This window comes from Electrophorus electricus, chromosome 16 (assembly GCF_041902795.1).
Source record: "Electrophorus electricus isolate QZ-2024a chromosome 16, ASM4190279v1, whole genome shotgun sequence".
Lineage (NCBI taxonomy): Eukaryota > Metazoa > Chordata > Actinopteri > Gymnotiformes > Gymnotidae > Electrophorus > Electrophorus electricus.
In genome coordinates, this window is record NC_137512.1 from 19,353,695 (window position 1) to 19,374,080 (window position 20,386).

The 20,386-nt window shown below is 50.3% G+C and overlaps 1 protein-coding gene across 3 annotated transcripts in view; it reads right to left on the reverse strand.

Moving 5' to 3' along the window:
- Window positions 1–7,830: 7,830 nt before the first annotated feature.
- The window catches only part of slit3 (slit homolog 3 (Drosophila)), a 119,052-nt gene continuing 106,496 nt past the window's right edge, over window positions 7,831–20,386 (reverse strand). For 2 of the 3 annotated variants that reach the window (XM_035532272.2, XM_035532274.2), the window contains 8 exons: window positions 18,819–18,912; window positions 18,412–18,549; window positions 16,576–16,819; window positions 15,286–15,416; window positions 10,980–11,134; window positions 10,464–10,755; window positions 10,166–10,371; window positions 7,831–9,559 (listed from right to left, as the gene is read on the reverse strand). In XM_035532272.2, the coding sequence (XP_035388165.1) occupies window positions 9,318–9,559; window positions 10,166–10,371; window positions 10,464–10,755; window positions 10,980–11,134; window positions 15,286–15,416; window positions 16,576–16,819; window positions 18,412–18,549; window positions 18,819–18,912 (1,502 nt within the window). In that variant the 3' untranslated portion in view covers window positions 7,831–9,317. The remainder of the gene's footprint in view (window positions 9,560–10,165; window positions 10,372–10,463; window positions 10,756–10,979; window positions 11,135–15,285; window positions 15,417–16,575; window positions 16,820–18,411; window positions 18,550–18,818; window positions 18,913–20,386) is intronic. The other variant, XM_035532273.2, reaches the window with a different exon arrangement.

Genomic DNA, 20,386 nt, shown 5'->3' on the forward strand with positions numbered 1-20,386 from the left:
CGATTCCAGCCTTGCTGAAACACCCCCAGATCATCACAGATCCTGCACCAAATTTCACTGTGGGTGTGAGACACTCTGGCTTGTAGGCCTCTCCAGGTCTCTGTCTAACCATTACACGACAAGGTGTTGGACAAAGCTGAAAATTGCACTCATCAGAGAAGATGACCTTACTCCAGTCCTCTACTGACTAATCCTTATGGTCATTCGCAAACTTCAATCTGGCTCTTCTTTGCTTCTCATTGATGAAGGGCTTTTTTCTAGCTCTGCACGACTTCAGCCCTGCCTCCAGAAGCCTGTTTCGAACCATCCTCACTGTGCAATTCACCCCAGCCGATGCATGCCATTCTTTTTATAGGTCGCTTGACGTCATCTTACGGTTGTTAAGTGACATTCTAATGAGGTAGTGATCATCACGGTCAGTAGAGAGTCGTTTTCGACCTCTGCCCGTCTGTAGCTGTTGTTGTCCCATGTGTTTGCTGCTTGGCCTTGTTCTTATGAACTGTACTTTTTGAAATTTTCAAGATAGAGGCAACCTGACGCTCACTGTATCCCTCTGCCAGTAACGCTACAATTGAACCCTTCTTTTCCTGATTAAGAACCTTTGTTTTCAACTCTTCGGGCTTGGCCTGTAGCTGTATTTTGAATACACTTATTTTTCCCATTCAGCTGGTTCTACAACAAGAGAATAGTGATGACAGATGCAGTAGTTTTTATACTGTTGCTCGTTAGAATAGGATTTTGTTAAGGTGATCACCTATTCAGCATCTCATTAAGTAGAATGAGGTGTGTCTGTGAAGGAATTCAACAAACACTTGAATGGAATGGCTGCTGTACATGTGGAGATGCTGATTTAATCAAAAATTGGAGTGGTCTTTTATTTTTTTCCAGAGCTGTATGACTTTGACCTGTAAAATTAATGTGCAGATGACACTACTCTACTGACTTCATATTTGCTGTACAGGTCCTACTACTCAAAGGATTTGGTTCACATTTCTACACATCTAGTTGAATTGTAGGCCTTTAGGACTAATATACCTCTCAAATAGGTACTGAAGAAATCATGCAGAGATAACCAACTTGAACCACACAAACCTTGTTCAAATAATAAGCCATATGTAGGAATAACTGGCACATGTTTATTTGAACATTTAAAATGTATATTTATTTTAATTTTGACAAGTGTGTTTCATGTAAATCGGCCAAACCGATTTAAAGGTCCAGCAGAATCTGAAGAAATTTTTAGTTTGCAACATTGATGTCATGCTATAGGCTAATTCTAATAAAACCGATTACAATCATTAGTTGAGGCAAATTAAATAAACACAAAATACTACATATATTTTTAATTCACTTAGCCTAGATTTTGCATGGTTCTTGACTGAGCCGAATCTCCACAGCTGTCCAACCGCCGAAACTGTTGATGAGCCGCGTTCTGCGTTCCGTAGCACAGTGTTAAAGTATGTAGACCCGAGAGCTGCATGGGGATGGTATAACATGAAGGTCCATGGGTATGGGAATCAAATGAAAAATATTTTCGCTTTGACACCTGTAATGAGGACAAGCTTTACGGAATTCCCGTGGGAATGGTACTAAACATTCTATTAGCTGCAATAACCATGTGAACATGGACTTCCATTTAGTTTAATCTAAAACAGCCTCAGTTTCTGTACTGGGTTTTTTCTTTGTTTTTCTGTGTATGCTTGCTGAAGTTCTGTAATATAGTCCTGTTTGCATTTTTGCATATATATATATATATATATATTACACATACACTCGTATGTGTCCAGAATATATGTTCAGTGATGGCTGGTGCAGTCCCTGATTGAGTGTATGCTGTGTGCAAAATTGGCTGCTGCTTCTCATTTGTAAAACTCGCCCCTGAGTTTGAGAAAGGCACAATATAAATGTAACTAATAATTATCAAGGACTCAACCCACCCAGGTCACAGAACACTGATAAAGACTGTCAACAGCAAACAATTCAGCCTGTCTCATGTAATATTGGATCATCTTGCTCAATAAATAAATGACAGTCTAATATTTTTCTCATTTGTTTGATTTGGTTCTCTTTATCTACTCTAAGGACTTGTGTGACAATCTGACCGGGTCAAATTTATGCAGAAATATAGAAACTTCTAAAGGGCTCACAGACTTTCAAGCACCACTGTAGTCCAGGTACCCAAGGGGGCATATGGCATCCTGGCAAATGCACAGGAAGGAAGAGGCCATGCAGGCTAGGGGATAATGGATGAAGTGTGAGGTGAAGAACTGGAGCAGGTCGGGGCAGACACACCTGAACAGGCTGGGGTGTAACCACTGGCACAGGCAGAGACACAGGGATAGCCACAGATGTAGGTAGGGGAATGCACACAGGCAGAGACACAGGGACAGACACAGTCACAGGGACAGACCTGGGCAATGACACAGGGATAGCCACAGATGTAGATAGGGGAATGCACACAGGCAGAGACACAGGGACAGATACAGTCACAGGGACAGACCTGGGCAATGACACAGGGATAGCCACAGATGTAGATAGGGGAATGCACACAGGCAGAGACACAAGGACAGACACAGTCACAGGGACAGACCTGGGCAATGACACAGGGATAGCCACAGATGTAGATAGGGGAATGCACACAGGCAGACACAGGGACAGACACAGTCACAGGGACAGACCTGGGCAATGACACAGGGATAGCCACAGATGTAGATAGGGGAATGCACACAGGCAGAGACACAAGGACAGACACAGTCACAGGGACAGACCTGGGCACTGACACAGGGATAGCCACAGATGTAGATAGGGGAATGCACACAGGCAGAGACACAGGGACAGACACAGTCACAGGGACAGACCTGGGCACTGACACAGGGATAGCCACAGATGTAGATAGGGGAATGCACACAGGCAGAGACACAGGGACAGACACAGTCACAGGGACAGACCTGGGCATTGACACAGGGATAGCCACAGATGTAGATAGGGGAATGCACACAGGCATAGATATGGGAATAGAAGCGGGAGGAGAAGCAGAAATGGATATAGAAGTGGACATTGATGCAGGCAGACACAAGAACAGACCTGGGCGTAGGCCAGAGCCTATGGAGGTGGAGACCCTAACCCGGAGCTGGGAGCAGACAACACAGTTGACTCTGGACCAGGAATTGATGAGACGGCTAAGGTCAGCCGGCCCTGTGGTTGAGCAGGCTTGGATGTCCTGGCGGCTGTAAAAAGACAAAAGTCGGGCAATTGTGAAAGTGCAGCAGCCATGGTGGGAGGATCTAGTCGTACAGTCATGTTACCCTGGGAGGGAAGCATGGTAGCAGTCCTGTTAGAGCATGGGTGTGGGTCTGATATTTCCAGAAAAGTATACAGGAGATGTGGTAGCACGTTTGGAAGCTAAGGCAGGCAGCTGGGTGACATTTTCCACACTGGAGCATGTTTCACACAGTAGGTAGAGTGACATTTTCCATGCCGTAGTCCGGAGGCAGGATGGAGTCTTCCACGCCAGGCAAAGTGGAGTTTTCTGTACCAGGGCCAGGAGGCAAAACGGCAACGTCAGAGAGAGGTGTCAACATGCCAGAGAAGCAACAAGGATGCTGATTGTTTACCCATACACCTGTGTCGCACGTCTCAGATAACCTGCATTTGCTGATAATCCCTTCCAAAACCAGATATCATCCAGTACTTTACATTCACTTTCTTATCCGTTCATGGCTAGTGAAGGGATGAACAAGTCGGGCAGCATTTTGCCTTCTGAACTCCGGTTTGCTCCGGAGCATTTTGCCTATACACACCATTATACCACAGGTGGATGTAAAGTTCACAGAATTGATCAATGTAGTGAACAATGTTTGAATGCTAGGTTATGCATGTTAGCTCATTAATGTACGACAGCAGATATACCATGTTATACCACAGTCCATTGTGATATGATTGACAACATGCTATATAGTGCACAACTTTGGCATTCCGCCATCTTGTAGCGGTGTCAGGAAACCTAGTGTGGGATATCCATTGCACTAGAACCATTCCACAATGCCCCGAATAAGTAGCGTACAAACTATGTGCCCTAGTGGGCAAGGAAAATCCATAATGAACCACACTGTTTGAAGATGATACAGGCATGATACAAATGGGAGAACTGAAGAAATGCTTTCAGATTTTCAAAGATCTTTCTGTAAACACACAGGTTGTGGAGGCCCTACTCTGTGGACACAAGCATGCAGTTGCTCCTCCACTATTGCATAGTTGGGTACGTGTTTGTTGCATGATGGGAGCATCCCCAGGAAAGAATGTAAGATGGTTGCCTCCCTGGGTGGAAGTGCTTGTGTGATGTCTCGTACATGTTCTGCAGGTCTCAATGCCCTGTGCAATCGCCACGTGTCCAAAAAAAGGCAACAGCTGTGTTATCTGAACCGACACTTTTCTGTTCAAACAGAGGACCGTCTCGCTGAGTCGCCTCAGCACTGAGAGCACTGCAGGATCGTGCTCAGCTTGCATGCATCTGAAGCGTATCACGTTATCTGAACGTTTGGCCACACCTTCCAGAATTATGGACCTCATTGACTGGAACATCACTGGGGCTGATGCCAAGCCATATGGCAGGCAGCAGAAGTGCAATAGCATTCTCGTGTTAGAATGCTGTTAAACTGCAGCCATCATGGTGTGGTGGCAGTTGATCATACGAACTTTCAAGGTTAATTGTTGAGATAATTGTAGACCCAGCTAAGGTAGCAAGCAATTCCTCCATATGTGGTAGAAGATAACTGTCCACCTCAATGGCCTTATTGGGCTCTTTGGGATCTACACGCATCTTTATGCCATCCATTTTCTTCAATTGGTGACACCCAAGGTGAAGCCGACAGAATTACACCAGCGGAAAGCAACTAGTTCAATTCGTCAGACACTTCTCAGGCCTCACAGAAAAGGACACACGTAGTTTTTGTTGCACAGGTGTGGCAGACTCAAAGGCTGTGACGTTGGGCGTGAATCCTTTCACACAGCCTGAGAGTTCGGACTGGCTGTGGAGAGCTGCAGCACTGAGGTGGAGGGAAAAGTGCAGGCAGGCACGTCAGAAAACACAACTTGAGGGCAGACATGAGGTCCATGCCCATCCACGTTCCACTCTCGCCAACATAAGTTCAGTTTACATCCATGCATTTCCCCTTTTCTTGCATGCAACTGAACACATTGACTGAAGTATGCAACAAGGCAATCTGCAGGCAGCTCCAAGGTCACTCCCTTCAAACAGTCATCATACGTGCATCTTGGTAAAACGGACACTCGAGTGCCTGTATCCGCTTTCACTTTAACAGTCATTTGTGTTCCTCAGCATGAATGTGCACCGTGCAACAGAGCTTTGCTGGTGGTTCAGAGTGCTGCAGTAAGAGCAGTGTGTGTTCTACTATTTCTACGACGTCGGTGCAGACCTACACACTCGTGCAAAATGTCCCTTTCTACTGCATGTTTTGCACACCATTTTAATTGCTGGGCATTTGGGTACATTTGCCAGATGCCCATCCGAACCATGCAAAAGCAGATAAGCAGTACGGCTACCATGTAGAATGAGCAGCAGTTCCCGAATGTGCATTTCTCTGCGGTTGTCTACTTTTAGCTTTGCTCTGTAATTAGACCACTTGCACACCTAAGTAACAGATTGTTATCTTACTCTCCATTTGCATAGCAATGGTAATAGTAAAATAGTAAATAGTCTCAGTGTCAGTTTCTATTTGGGGGGGGGGGGGGGGTTTCCAAAGTGTCCCACTAACTGATCTCGTATCATGTCCTTATCAAACTCACATGTAGCAAGTAGTTGTTGCAGAGCAGCAGTGTGTTGTATTATGGACTCATCGGCTAAATGACTGTATTCGTTTGTCACTCCACCGCGTTTACCTTTGGCGTGAAGTAGCCATGCAAAGCAATCAGAGACAAATCCAACGTGACACCCATGTAGAATATTCGCTGGCTCTCCGGGTCTAGACAGTGTAGTAGTAGTGTAGTACAAGTCAATTTCTGTCCGTCGACATTGACGGCCAAGAGTTTTTAAATATCTTTTCCAAGGTCATGAATGGAATGGCAAGCAGGCTGCCCTGGAACAGACAGAAAACCAAAAAGGGGTATCCATATGCAAGAACCTGGAGGTATGGAGTCTTGGAGGCTGCTTGAACCGAGCGACCCGCATCGGATTGAACCTCTGTCGGCAAACACGTATCCACACACTGTAGTTAATACAGCAAGCAGGCTAGGAAAACATTGTGTGTACGAGCGAAATGTCATTTTACATTCTTCAAGCGTTATTTGAATGAATCCCGCAAGAGCTGCCAGCTAAAGTGAGACGCGGCCGCCCAAAAGACTACGGTTGCTGACCAAAAGGCGAGGGGCATCTCAGCTCATAAATTTATTCTATCAGGCAGGCATACAACAACCTCGCTTCTCTACCTGTAGCGCTCAAAGCGTTTACTGACACCTAATGGTATGGCTATGAATGCGGTGTTAAGAAATACAGGACACAACAATAATGGGGCGCCACGGAAGACTTCCAATGTGCAGACCCCCCTAAAAAGAGAAAAATAGCGGATGAGCAATCCGCAATTCCACTTCGCATGATCAGACTGCTAACTATTTCGCCATCCTCCACTACAATAAAGAAGCATTTCCTCAACAATTTACCAGAAATGACACATTGGCCTTTGAACCACAACGGGTCATTGTGCAGTTTTAAAACATATCGCAATCCTCATTATATTAACCAAGCATTTGATGGCATCACATTCAACAACTAGATTTATGAGTAACTGCATAAAGGACCGTTTTAACCGCTGTATGATGTTGTGCTGTTTTGTTTTGCAACTGATGTAGCCAGCAGTCCCCTTTCAAACCCGCACTGGTCTCGAATTTGCGCTCTTGGGCATCTTTCGGGTCCTTGGGTGACCACACTGGTAGCTGGGCGCCATCTGCGTAGTTTCTGCGTCCGGCCGCAACCAGCTGTTCGGCGGGATCCGCGCAGCTCCCCGCCGACCCCCATGAAAAGCAGCTCCTGAAATCTAAACCCCCTCCATGTTAATAACCCGACATGCCCTAGCACTGCAAAGACGGCCTTTTCCTCCCTGCAGGGCGAAGAAATGCAATCGAGGGGATTGAGAGGGAATGCCAAGTTTCGGAGACGAGCCACTGAAGATAATGAGAGACGACGTGAAAGGGTTTGACAGGCATGGAAAAGAGAGAGCTCCTTCCCTTCGTAAACACGCATCCTCGCTGGGCCCTGGCCTATATACCCAGATTAGCTCTCGTAATTAACAGGCTGATACTCCACGGGGCAAGCCTCCCAGTCCGGCCGCGGATCACACTGGCACTGTTGGGCTGTAGCCGGCTATACTCCTTTAATACGCTAAGAATGTCATTCATAACGCTTTACTTTCCACGGGATTATGAAATGGGATAATGAGGCGAGTGAGGAGTCGGTAAGTCGAGGCAACCTTCATATTATCTGCAGTTTACGCTGTTCTTGTTTTGAGCCGTAAACACACAGAGGGGGCGCTGATCTGTCAAGCAGTCTCCCAGTTTAAGCCCCGGACCACGCAGAGTGAAGTAACGTTATATACGCAGTCTGGCCAAAGACGTGAATAGCGCCATCTAGTGGAAGACAAAAAGTACTACGGAAAGAGCCACAGCGGATAACTCATTAAAAAAAGGAAAATATTTGGTTGTGCTAATATTTTATATATATATATTGCCCCCCCAGTAAGTGTGGGCCCTAAGTGTTTCTCAGTCCTCAAAGTTAGCAAAATGCCCTGGTACATTAATAAACATCAATAAACAAAACAGTTTCACTAAAGGTTTTAATTCAACATTCATAGTATGTTATTCATCACTCTCTAGGTCATATTCAACCACAAATGATCTGCTATTGGCTCCATCATTTTGATCTTTACAGATGTTAGCATGTCAGCTCATTTTACTTGTCATACGTTTCCTTAATGAAGGGCTGGGCTGTACAAACCGAGGCTACATGGAATGTTTTTATTTTTAAACGCCAATTAACTTCTCCTATGGGAAATTACACACCCTCAATCTCCTTTTGAAATGGACACTGATAAAACCTTGCTTGTTTAAGGGGAAAAACAACAACAACAACAGGTATAGCATACAAAATACAGTAGTAATGGTGTAACATATTTGTGTTTAATATATTAGTAAGGGATGATTATGGTGGAATACTGCGTCAGTATGGAGAGCTTTCTTTCCATCGGAGCTGTGCTCTGTACCGCTGGCCCGTGCTACAGGAGGTGTGTAGGAGACAAGCATACCGGGTAAGGCCGGGCTGAGGGGAGGATGCCCCACCCCTCCACCGCCGGCTGTCGCTGCTCCACTAGACCACAGCAGAGCAGCAGTTCACATTCAGCTACACGCACTTCCCGTGCAAGGAAATGGCAGGGAGATTCATTCAGCTCTGACGTGCGAGGACCAGTCCGGAGCTGTCCGTCTAGGGACATGGCGGCCCTCGCTCTCGGATGGTTAAAACAAAGAAAATAAGCAAAAATAAGAACGAACACACAAACCAAAAACAAAAAAAAACCAACCAAACCCAACAGAAAAGGCTTCTGATTGGCACGGGAAGGCGGCGAGCAGCTCAGAGCTTGGGTAAGAGGTCCATTCCTGTAGCTCCACAGGTGAGCTCTCTGGAGTCCATCGCAAGGCAGGCTGCAGAAGAGGCACAGTTCCTGTTTTTACCGGCAGAGCACAACGAAGGGTTGGCGCACTCCGTGTGTGTGTCGGGGGGGGGCATGACTGGCAGCACAGACACATTTTAATACGGCTTCAAGTGTCCTGAAAACTCCTTTCACACCTTCACACAGACATGCAATACACAAACCAAATTAATCCTTAGGTTAGGTTGTATACTTATATAGATTTACACACACACATACATATATACACACACACACACACACACACACACACACACACATATACATACATACATACATACATACATATACATGTATATGTATGTATATATATACATACATATACATATATATATATATATATATATATATATATATATATAAATTCATATATTTTCAGGAATGTTAATCTGCGTGTGTGATTTTTTTTTCTTTTCATTAATACAAAATAACTATTCACACATAAGAAACTTCATAAAAACAGTCTCTTCTTTAGAAAAAAAATCCCTTAATAAAAATAAGTTCTATTTGTTTTTTTATTTTACAATATATCTTCTTTCCCTCTGGCTCCTTGTGAAATTGTGGTCAGAAGCGTGGTTCCGGCGGTTTTCGGCGGTTCCGTCGTTACGAGGGGCACTTCGAGCAGCTGCACTCCAGGGCTGTCTCTATCTCTTCCGAGAAGGACGAGCTGTCGGAGCACTTGAAGCTGATTTTCCGCCTGCGGCTCTTGGAGGGGGCACAGCAGAGGCCCGGGTGGCACACGCGGGGGCACTCCACACGGGGCACCCGACTCGTGGATGTGCACGTCCTGTGGCCCATGTGACGTTTGAGCGGCTCACGGACCATCTCCCCCTGGCAGGTAACTTCTGGGAAGAGGAGGAGAGACATGGAGGATGCGTTGACTTCAATGATGGAACCATACGACTCACCAAATGCTTTTCTCTTTAAATGCAGCCAAGATAGCCAATTGTGCCTCTTAAATCAAAATCTTGCCCTTGTTTAATTTTAATTACTGTTAGTTTAATGGTTTAATTTGTGCAACTGAAAAGACACAAACAATTCTTTACCACTAGTTGAAGGGAGGAAACCGGGAGACCTGGAATCTCTGACCATAAAGGACTGAACTGTGAGTGTCACTGCAGTACAGTATTAAATGTGCTTGACATTCCGAACTCATTGAACCATCTGACTTGCTATGAAACCTGGTTATGCCTGGTGGGCAGTGGTAGCTCAGTGGTTAAGTACTTGACTTGTAATCAGAAGGTTGCCAGTTCAAGCCCCAACGTTGCCTGAGCAAGGCCCTCAACCCTCAGTTGCACAAGTTGCGTTCACTCAGAATTGTAACTTGCTTTGTACAAAAGTGTCAGCTAAATGTCATGTCTGCTTTTGGAGATAAACGGCTAATGCAAGTGGGCGTGGTTGGATTTCTGATTGATTTCTTTTTTGGTATCATCAACAGTACAGCAGCCTACCCGTGTTGCAGTCTGTTCCCGTGTAGCCTGGCTGGCAGTGGCACACAGGCGCCCCCCCCTCGTCCACCTTGCATTGGCCGTTCCCACAGTGCTGCCCCCTGCAGGCCGCTGGTTCCTCTCTCCTCTCGCAGTACTGGCCCGAGTGGCCCGGCGCGCACTTGCAGCTGTAGGACGAGTCCTTAGGCACACACAGGCCTTGTACACACCTGTGCTCGCACACCAGTGAGAGGGCGCAGTGTGAATAGGCAAAACACAACACGAAATGCGACTGTGTGTGTGTGTGTGTGTGTGTGTGTACCTGCTGCCCAGGCAGGGGTTGGGGGAGCTCCGTTGCTCGCACAGCGGTCCGCTGCTGCTGGCGGGACACTCGCAGGTGACACCCACCTCGCCTCGCTGCCTGCACGGGCCCTGCCCCGTGCATACACTACAGGAGTGGCAGCCCGCCAGCACGCCCTCTAAGCCCGCCGACCCCGTGACTAGCTCCTGTAGCTCGCCGTTGATGCGCACGCTGTGGATGCAGCCGACGAAGGACTGGGCGGGGCGGTCGGGCCCCGTGCGAAGGGCCAAGGAGCCAAGCGCCGAGGGCACACCTGGAAGCGGCCGATTGGTCGTAACGCTAGTCAGTACTGTGTGGCTAAACTAAAAACATCTTTTATATGCTGAATACTGTATTTCTGTATTAAATATTAATATTAAACACCTTTTAACATTTTTAGACCAAAAGACAGGATCGTAGCCATGAAATGACTTTAATATTAATTAGCCTTCGAAGTAGGGCGAGTGTTCAAGGCGTGAGTGTGTGTTTGATTCCGACCTCCAATGTAGAGTTGGGTGCTGGGCTCCACTACAGGGGGGCGGGGCAGTTTGCCTAGACTCTTAGGGGCTCCCTTATCCACCACCAGACTCAGAGTCTGATTTTGGATCAATAGCTCCACTGTGTGGAAGGTGCCATCATTCACCGACTCCACACTTACACACACACACACACACACACACACACACACACACACAGACAAAGAGACAGAGAGGGTATATTAATGACTCTACATGGTCTCCATCTTGGCATGTCATACTAGAACAGAGTCTGGCCTGCGCGCTCCGGCGTTGGCTAAGCTGATGATTCTGGCGGCTGTGCTTTTTGTGAGCTCTGGTTTGGCGCCGGCGGAACCCGAGGAGCGTGCGTGGCCCGAGGGCCTTCCCTCAGGCGCACTGCAGAGCCCAAACGTCCTCTCCCGAGTGGGTGCGCGCCCCCTCCGACACTCGCAGCAAGACCACTCGCACGGACGGAGCCGCGACGGTGGCCCCCGATGGCCGGGTCGGCGAGTCGGAGCGCCCGGGATACGACCGTGAGCCTCCCACCCCGTTGGAGGGGGGATAACACACCGCTCCCGCGGCCCCAAGTCTGAATACGCCCACAGCCGAGCTGCAGCTTCCCATGCTAGCCTGGCCCCGGTGAAGTAGGGCAATTGCGTTCTGTCTGAGCATGGCGTATGGGGGCGTGACCCCGCTGAGCCCCTGCGAACTGACATGAGAGCCTGAGAAAGCAGGTCGACTGTGGCTACAAAAACTCAGCTGCAGGAGTTATTCCTGGAGGGAACACAGGCGGCCACAGACAGCTAGAGACAGTGGTTTGGCAGAGGAAGCGAGAGAGAGAGAGAGAGAGAGAGAGAGAGAGAGAGAGAGAGAGTGGGTTGGAGAAAAATGGAGGGAAAAAAAGAAGAGAGAGAGAAGGGGAGCAAGGAGAGAGGGATAGAGAGATTACGGCCAGCGGAGTGTGGCTTCCCCACTAAACACAACTCTTTGCCGTGTGTTCTGCCCCGGTTTGCCATCTCTTTCTACGAAAAGACGAGTACCTGGCCAAGACCATTACACGGGCATGATGTGTCAAAAAATCGAGTCTCTGCGTGGTGAGAATCGGACACTTTCCTCCAACTGCGCTGCAGGTCAGGTTGCTCAACCATTGGGTTAACAGCTCAAACTAATGGGGTGTAAATTCTGGGAAAAGGCCTGGCGTCTCATAAAATGCACTCGTGTTGACCGTTACCAGTCCGGCTATGCTTCCCCCTTTCCCAATGGCTGGCTACAGCCATCCCGCATTGGACATGATCGGAGGCGCGAGGCAACCGGGCCGGCACCGGGCACCCGTGCTCGTGTTTGAGCTGGCCGGAGCGCGGCTTTTCCATCGCAGACGTGGGAAGGCTGCAGGCGCTGATCGTGTCCTCGGCCCAGTCCGGACCCATCCGTGTGGTCAGGGGCGTTGCCTCATAACTCGAATTCTGGGTTTCGTAACATGCTCTTCACAACCGATAAAGATTGCTTGCTGGGTCCTCCAGAGTAGAACGTCTGCTGCCCGACCCTTTGATAAACAAATACCACCTTGTTCCTCAGGCATTATTTTACGGTATAGCCTGGCCCTGCTTCTTAAACGATGAAAAAAAAGTTTTGAACCCAGTTCTCTCAATATAGGAGTGAGAATATGATGTCCGATGCTTGACGGTACCACTAGGGGTCACCAGAGACTAAGCCAGCAACTCTGAAGCCGCAGCATTTACCAGTATAGGGCTTTTGTTTGCATTTGGACAGGCAGAAATTTTCCAGAGATCATAATATTTTTGAAGGGGGGGGGGGGTGAGCAGGGGTGAGGTGGGGTGTGTGATGGGGTCAGTTTCTTGTCAGGAGAAAATAAAATACTCAGATTCCTCTCTGAGAACCCGCATTATAAACGTCAAATATACAGGCACCACTAGCCTCAGAAAGCTGAGCTGTCATCAGATATGTGGTTCAGCGATCAGTGTGCAGAGGTGTTTACATGTTTCAAAATCAACATTCAGACATTCAGAACTGTGCTTTCAGGGGATTACAGGAGCAGAGTACTAAGAAGCCGTGCTCTTTATGGGTAAATGGACTCGGATCGGACCTGGTTTGATCTAAAATGGTGTTGCAGTCCAGCTCAAAAGCCCAGCCCCAGCTCATACTGCTAGCCCGACCGCAGGTTCAAGGCCCGGTCCCCCGGCCCGGGTCCGACCTGACCCGGCCAGCCCAAGGCTGCTCTGCTCCATCTCCACCATGTCCTCTGGGTTCGCTTCTCTTGGCTGCACCTCTGAAGGACTCCAGTTTCTGCTCCGGCCTGAGTGTGTGAGTACTGATCCCAAGTGCAGGGGAAAGAAAACGGCCAATAACCACCCACCCCCGGCCACACTCGACACGGTCGCCATGGCGAACGCCGGCTGCTTTCTGCAGAGTGGGGTTAGGCGTGGTGCAGGGCTGGGCGGGCGAGGGGGTGGGGGTGGGGGTCCGGAGAGACCTGCGATGGCCGCAGAGACACAGCGGATGGAGGAGTGCCTGCACGGCCCCTTAAACTAATAGTGAGATTAGTGTGGCATTTGGGAAAGGGCACAGCGTTCAGCGTGTTCACGGGCAACGAGGCCCCACACATTCATCCGACGCTAATGATCCTTTACTGCCCACCCTCCTCTCTCCGCCCCACCCCGTCCGCCGAGATCGCTCTGCACTGAGAATTGTCCTTCACCCTTTGCCAGCGCTCAGTCACTCTCTCTGGGGTCTGATCCGTCTTTCCTCAGTCTGCTCCTCTCCGCGGACCCCCCCGGCTACTTGCTCGCCGTCCTTGGCTCTCGCGAAAAATATATTTCCGCCGCTTTTCTCTTTTCCTCTGGCTTTCTAGTTGGCTTGGGCGAGGCGGCGGGCGGAAGGGTGGACCGCTGTGGCGTTCCAAGCCGATCGCCCGGCCGGTTCCGGAACCTCTGGGAGGTGCGTGCCCCAGCTGCGCTCTCCCTCCCCAAGAGCTGACCCGCAGCAGACAGACAAGCTCCGGATCCCCTGACCGGGCTTAGCGGTAGGGCGGCAGGTCTCGGACGTGACCTGTCGGCTGCTGGCACCTCCTAGAACGCATCCCCCCGTCGGAACCAGCGCGCCGGGTTCACCTCGTCTTATCGCTCAGCAGGAGCTGTGCACGCACAGATCGCATAAACACACTACACAGATAAACCGCGCGGGTGTACCGGATAGCCACACTAATACCCCTGTGGTAGTAGTGACCTCAGAAGGATCAGGTCTTTGCACGAGTCGGGCTATCATGTGGCACAAATGCGCCATTCCTAGACGGAGCGTCATTTTCCCATGCCGTGACACTCCTGAAGGAGCAATCGAACGAGGCCCTGGCCGGTGGCGTGAGTTAAGAGGGGCGCTTTGCCCCTGGATTGATACGGTCTCTCTAGCAGGCAGGGCCTACACGACTGGCTCGGCCCTGGGTCTCCCCCGTAGACCATTAAACAGAAGCCCGTCTCATCTGCCGCTATCTGCGGATTGGGAGTTTCCTGTTCGCTCAGTCGGGAGGCAGGATGGCACACCTGGAGACTTTCGCCCTGCAACTCGACTCGGACACGCCTCGCGGCCGAAGCAGGCTCTCCGGCTCGACATGGCCAGCCCCCCTTTAGCCCTTCACTCACGCTTACCTTCTGACCGCGAGATCACCGTTGCCTGGGAGTTTCTGGATAGAAAACGCTCTTAACCCAGGGGTGAGAACGACGCGTACGAACTCCACAATGCCGTTGGGTCCGATAAACTTGGTCTTGATGCCCACCGCCATGTTCCTGATGTGTAAGTGCCACTGCTCTATAGTGCCATCATTTGACACCTAACTAATACCCGGTCGTCGGGGGTATTATAAACGACGGCTGTCAATAGATGTGCTACAGTCCGTAAATGTACACTTATAAAAATGCACCTTATAAAAATGCACTTTATTAGGGTTTCTAATAAAGTGACCGGTAAGCGTACAGAGGGATAGGAAATCTAATTTAGCAGGAGCTCAGAGGGGTTTCTAAATGACTGCCAACAACCCTGTGTACTCAGATGAACCCACAGGTGGGCACAAAGGGACCACTGATCTGAAAATGTCATTATGGTGCTCCACTGAGCAAAGGGGCTCAAGGAGATGAGACATAGAAGCCGAAATGGCCTTGTTAGGATGAGACGTGTGTGTGTGTGTGTGTGTGTGTGGGGAGGGGGTGTATATGTACGCATGCGTGTATGTGAGACTTGCCTCACAATGAGCAACGGCAGATAGGAAGCCTGGAGACCCGGCTCTGCTCGGTCCTTACCTGTACACGGTGGTCGGAGGGTACTTGGTGATGTCATACATCAGCCGGATGTGGCCCTGGTACAGCTCTAGAGCTAAGGGTTCGTGATCCTCCTTGTACAGCAGCACGCCGTGATCCTTGTCAGTGGCTACCTGCACAGAGCGCAGGGAGGAGGTCCCGTGAGGAGCCGCGGGGCTTAGTCCCAAACGCTTCAAGCTCAGGCAAGCGTGTCAGACAGGACGCCTGCGAACAACCCGGGGCCAGCAGCCTCGTTCTAATCGCGACCGCGAACGGGGGAGAGGGAGAGAGAGGGAGAGACAGAAGAAAACGGGGTTTATGAAGTGTGGAAGGTCCAAGCCCACGTCGAACGAGCCCCGGTGGAGTCGCCAGCCTCTTGCCCGGTAGCCTGTAGCCGTGTGAGCAGCTAGCATGCGTGCTGGACAAGCACTAGCGCCAAATCTCAGCTAAAGGACATTTCGCGAGGCAGCCGAGCGACGCTGACCTACCGCACGAGCGGAGGCTCAAAAAAGCGTTAACTGCCATGGCCAAGCCACACGTTTCCCAGGCTTCCCTTGGTCTAACATACACTACTACTACTGCTGCTACTACCGCTACTACTCATACTAATAATAAATAGAACAAAAAGTTGTGTTTTCTAAACAGCTGACAGCTTCTTTTTCAACACAGACCGCCGGCTGTGTCTGATCCACCCCACCCACAAACCCTTGAGGTTTCTGAAGGTGTCAGCGACTCTCCCGTGAAGCCCGACACCAGCAGCTCAGAGCGATGGAGAGGCAGGCGGGTTATTTTTAGCTCCTCCTCTTTTAATTAACATTCGGCTGCCCCGTCGGTGGCGAGGGGCAGTCCAGCTGCGGGGGGGCAGGGGGGCGGGGTGTGTGTGGCTTGGTCAGGCTCCTGATCTTGGGCGATAACGCACCCGGTTTGCCTTCCGTCACCGTAACACGTGTCTTCCGGGGAGACTTTATTCCCGCCGGCGGACAAAAGGTGGCATTCTGATAACGTCGTGGCGGGAGCAGGAACAGCGCCGCGTTTACAGACGTTCAGGTCGTGGTGCCGGCGATGAATCTGCCAGGTCAAACCCACTCACAGTCCTGCAGAGATCTCCGGCACTGAATGGTCTAGACACTTCATCCGATACGTGAGCTAATTACCCAGCCTTAGAGAAGTGTTAGGAGCAGACAAACCCCAATCCTGAGCAGCACAGATATAAGCCTACTTATAGGCTGCGAAAGGCCGCGGAAAAAGCGCTCGGAGCGTCTGCTGCGAGGGCGTGGGGGCTGCAGCTCATACCTGGAGGGATATGTGAGTGGAGGGGCGCACGTTGGCGCCGGACAGCTCTATGAACGAGTCCTTGCCCAGGAAGTGGGCGGTGAGCGTCTTCTCACACTTGGAGCCGAAGAAGCCCGGCAGGCAGCGGCAGACGGGCTCGGACTCCACCAGCACGCAGGGGGCGCCATTCTGGCAGTCCGACTGGTCACACGGACTCGTCTTCTGGAGGAGGATCATGGGAGGAGGGTTCTCGCAGAACAGCCCGCTGGGGGCAGGAAGCAAGAGAGAAGGAGAGAGAGAGCGAGAGAGAAAAACACAGAGGCTCACAATCACTCCGATCCATAAATGTTCCTAAACATTCATCAGTTTGCTTTCTCAGTAGCGGAACAGTTTTGTCATCCCAATGCACTTCTAGATTTTCATTATATTATATGTTACTCTGATTAGTGTTGTGTTACAGCATTGACGAAGCACCAGGGAAGGTGGTGAGCCAAATTAAAGCCACTAACACTTAATTACCAGCTATGCCTGGGGGAGGGGCTAAGCACTGCAGAGAGAGCTAACGTGCACCTGGAGCAGGGGGAGGGGCTAAGCACTGCAGAGAGAGCGAACGTGCACCTGGAGCAGGGGGAGGGGCTAAGCACTGCAGAGAGAGCTAACGTGCACCTGGAGCAGGGGGAGGGGCTAAGCACTGCAGAGAGAGCGAACGTGCACCTGGAGCAGGGGGAGGGGTTAAGCACTGCAGAGAGAGCTAACGTGCACCTGGAGCAGGGGGAGGGGTTAAGCACTGCAGAGAGAGCTAACGTGCACCTGGAGCAGGGGGAGGGGCTAAGCACTGCAGAGAGAGCTAACGTGCACCTGGAGCAGGGGGAGGGGCTAAGCACTGCAGAGAGAGCTAACGTGCACCTGGAGCAGGGGGAGGGGCTAAGCACTGCAGAGAGAGCTAACGTGCACCCAATGGCTGCAGAAACTGCATAACACTCTCAGAAGATAATGATGGGTTGTGCCAAGCTGCTCCTTGCTGGCACTGAATGCAATAGACATAGATACACACACACACACACACACACACAAATACCTATAACCACACCTCACTCTGATGCACAGGGCAGTCCCACACTTATAGCGTTATAATTAGCCACATGGAGATTCATCTGCCATTTGCCTCAGATGAGACAGCCCAGTGCCATATAATAAAGCACCATCTGGAGCTCAGGAGGTTAGTCTGTGTGTGTGTGTGTGTGTGTGTGTGTGTGTGTGTGTGTGTGTGTGTGTGTGTGTGTGTGTGTGCGTGTGTATGGGAGAGAGAGAGAGAGAGAGAATATGAATGTGTGTGTATATTTTGGAATAATCTGACACTTACTGAGCCATATGAATGGTGCAATACTTCCTAGAACTGTGTGATATTGCTAAATATACGGCCATTTCAATCATGATACCACTATCATACTGCTACTGCAATATTATATGCTACATATTCCAGATTCAAACACAGTGATGGTCCCTCCGTGTGACATGGCTAAACACAGGTCCGTCTAATTTTGACCAAAATGATTGGCATTTTCTGGACAGTGTGAATGATGCAAATCCTCCAAACACCCAGAGGACACCCGCTGAGCACTCGCCTGAAGCATCCGAGACCAGAGACACTCCCAGCACCCAGTAAAAACGTTCATTCCCAGGGATTCTTTTGTAGCCTTCTCTAATGTCAGTGTTATGTCAATGCTGTACTTACAATGACCAAACGATGCACGGTGCAGAACGACAAACGTTAGTTAATCCAAACATTAATTCTGCATTTGTTGTGTGTGCCAGTAGGAGCGTATGTGAGTTCGTGTGTGTGTGTGTGTGTCTCACCTGAAGCCATCCTTGCACACACACGTGTAGCCGTTGATGGCGTCCACACACTCTGCTCCATGCTGACACTTGTTCTCTACGCAGTCATTATAGTCCTGCTCACAGCGCTGCCCTACATAGCCTGGCAGACACTCACATCTGCAGCACGCGCACACACACAAACACACACGCACGCACACTTTGAACATACCCCTTTGTGGTAGTCAAAACATATTAAATATTTTCAAGCATGTCTAATTCGATTCTAACTAAGACATTTTGCGAGCAATTACACACTTGTGCTGTCTGATCAGCAGATGGAACCAGACCTGACATCTGTTGGAGCACTCACACAGGCCTGCCCCCTGAACTCTGACCTTAATGCAGAGGTCATGGGAGATGGGTCTCTCTGGAGCAGAGCCACTCACCTGTATCCTCTACCCAAGGGCACGCACTTAGAGTCGTGTTGGCAAGGGTCAAAGCCAAGGAGACAGGGGTCCACCACCTCCTCGCACAGGTCTCCTAACACACACACACACACACACACACACACACACAGACAGACTGTCAAACCTCTCTCACATCTGTTTTTACACAAGAACCTATAGCTGTTCGCACGCTCTGGAGATCATACGTGATAGTGTGTGTAAACGTCAGCCAGCAGTTGGGGGATGTGTTTGGCTTTGATCAAACACACAGCCTGCGCTCGATGGCTCCTCAGAGGATCACTGACACTTTTAGTCTTTACGCTGTTAGCTGGTGTGGGAAGGGGTGGGATGGGTCGCATGTCAACCTAAAACAGGCGAACGCGTGCGTGCGCGCGTGTATGTGTGTGTGTGTGTGTGTGTGTGTGTGTGTGCGTGCGTGTGTGTGTGTGTGTGTGCGTGCGTGCGTGTGTGTGTGTGCGTGTATGTGTGTGTGCGTGCGAGCGTGTACGTGTGCGTGCGTGTATGTGTGTGTGCGTGTGTGTGTGTGTGTGTGCGTGCGTGTGTGTGCGTGTATGTGTGTGTGCGTGTGTGTGCGAGCGTGTACGTGTGCGTGCATGCGTGTGTGTGTGTGTGCGCGTGTATGTGTGTGTGCGTGTATGTGTGTGTGTGCGTGTGTGTGCGCGCGTGTATGTGTGCGTATGCGCATGTGTGCGCGTGCGTGTGTGTGTGCGCATGCGTGTGCGCTTGTGCATGTGTGTGTGTGTGCATGTATGTGTGTGCGTGTATGTGTGCGTGTATGTGTGTGCGTGTGTAGCCAAGCTGGCCCCTATTGCTCTAAAAGATCTAAAAGATCACTGCCAGCTAGAGCCTTCCCTTCAGTACAGATTCTGTCCTGTTGCACCTGCTACTGGACACACACACACACACACACACACACACACACCCTTATCTTCCAACACTTCCTACCTGAGGCCCTCCAGGCCATCCCCTTCATCCCCTTTAAGTGTGAGGTACTCCACGGTACCTCAGCGCTGCGCAGACCGCCGTGCCGAAAAAGACAGGAGGCAACAGGCCAGGCTGCCAGCTCTGCCTGCCCAGCCGCCCTCCCCCCCGGGGCCCCGGCGGGGCCAGGCAGCCAGGCAGCCCAGCAGAGGCCGGCAGAGGCTGTCAGGCAGCCTGCAGTTGGGCTGCTCGCCGCAGCGCAGCGGGAGGAGAGATCAGCCCAGTAACCCAGGGAGGGAGCACTGCCTAGGGCAGACCTTTGACCCCTTCTAAAGAGCAGGAGGCTGGCTATGGGCGCAGGAAGTTCCGTCTGTGCTTGGAGTCGGCGTCGGTCATGCCCCTGGGCAGGTTGTCGGCGAACCAAATATTCAGGGTCACGGTGGAGCGCCACATTCACTTTGAAACTACAGTTCCCAAAATGCACTGGGACAAACACAAAGACACTGGCTTAGCTTGTCCGCCTCCCTTTAGAGCTCGGTTTCTCTCGCTGGTTGTTTCATTCCTGCACAGGTGCATTTTGCAGTGGCAATGTTGTGTTTCCACACACACGCCAGGGCAGGGCACAG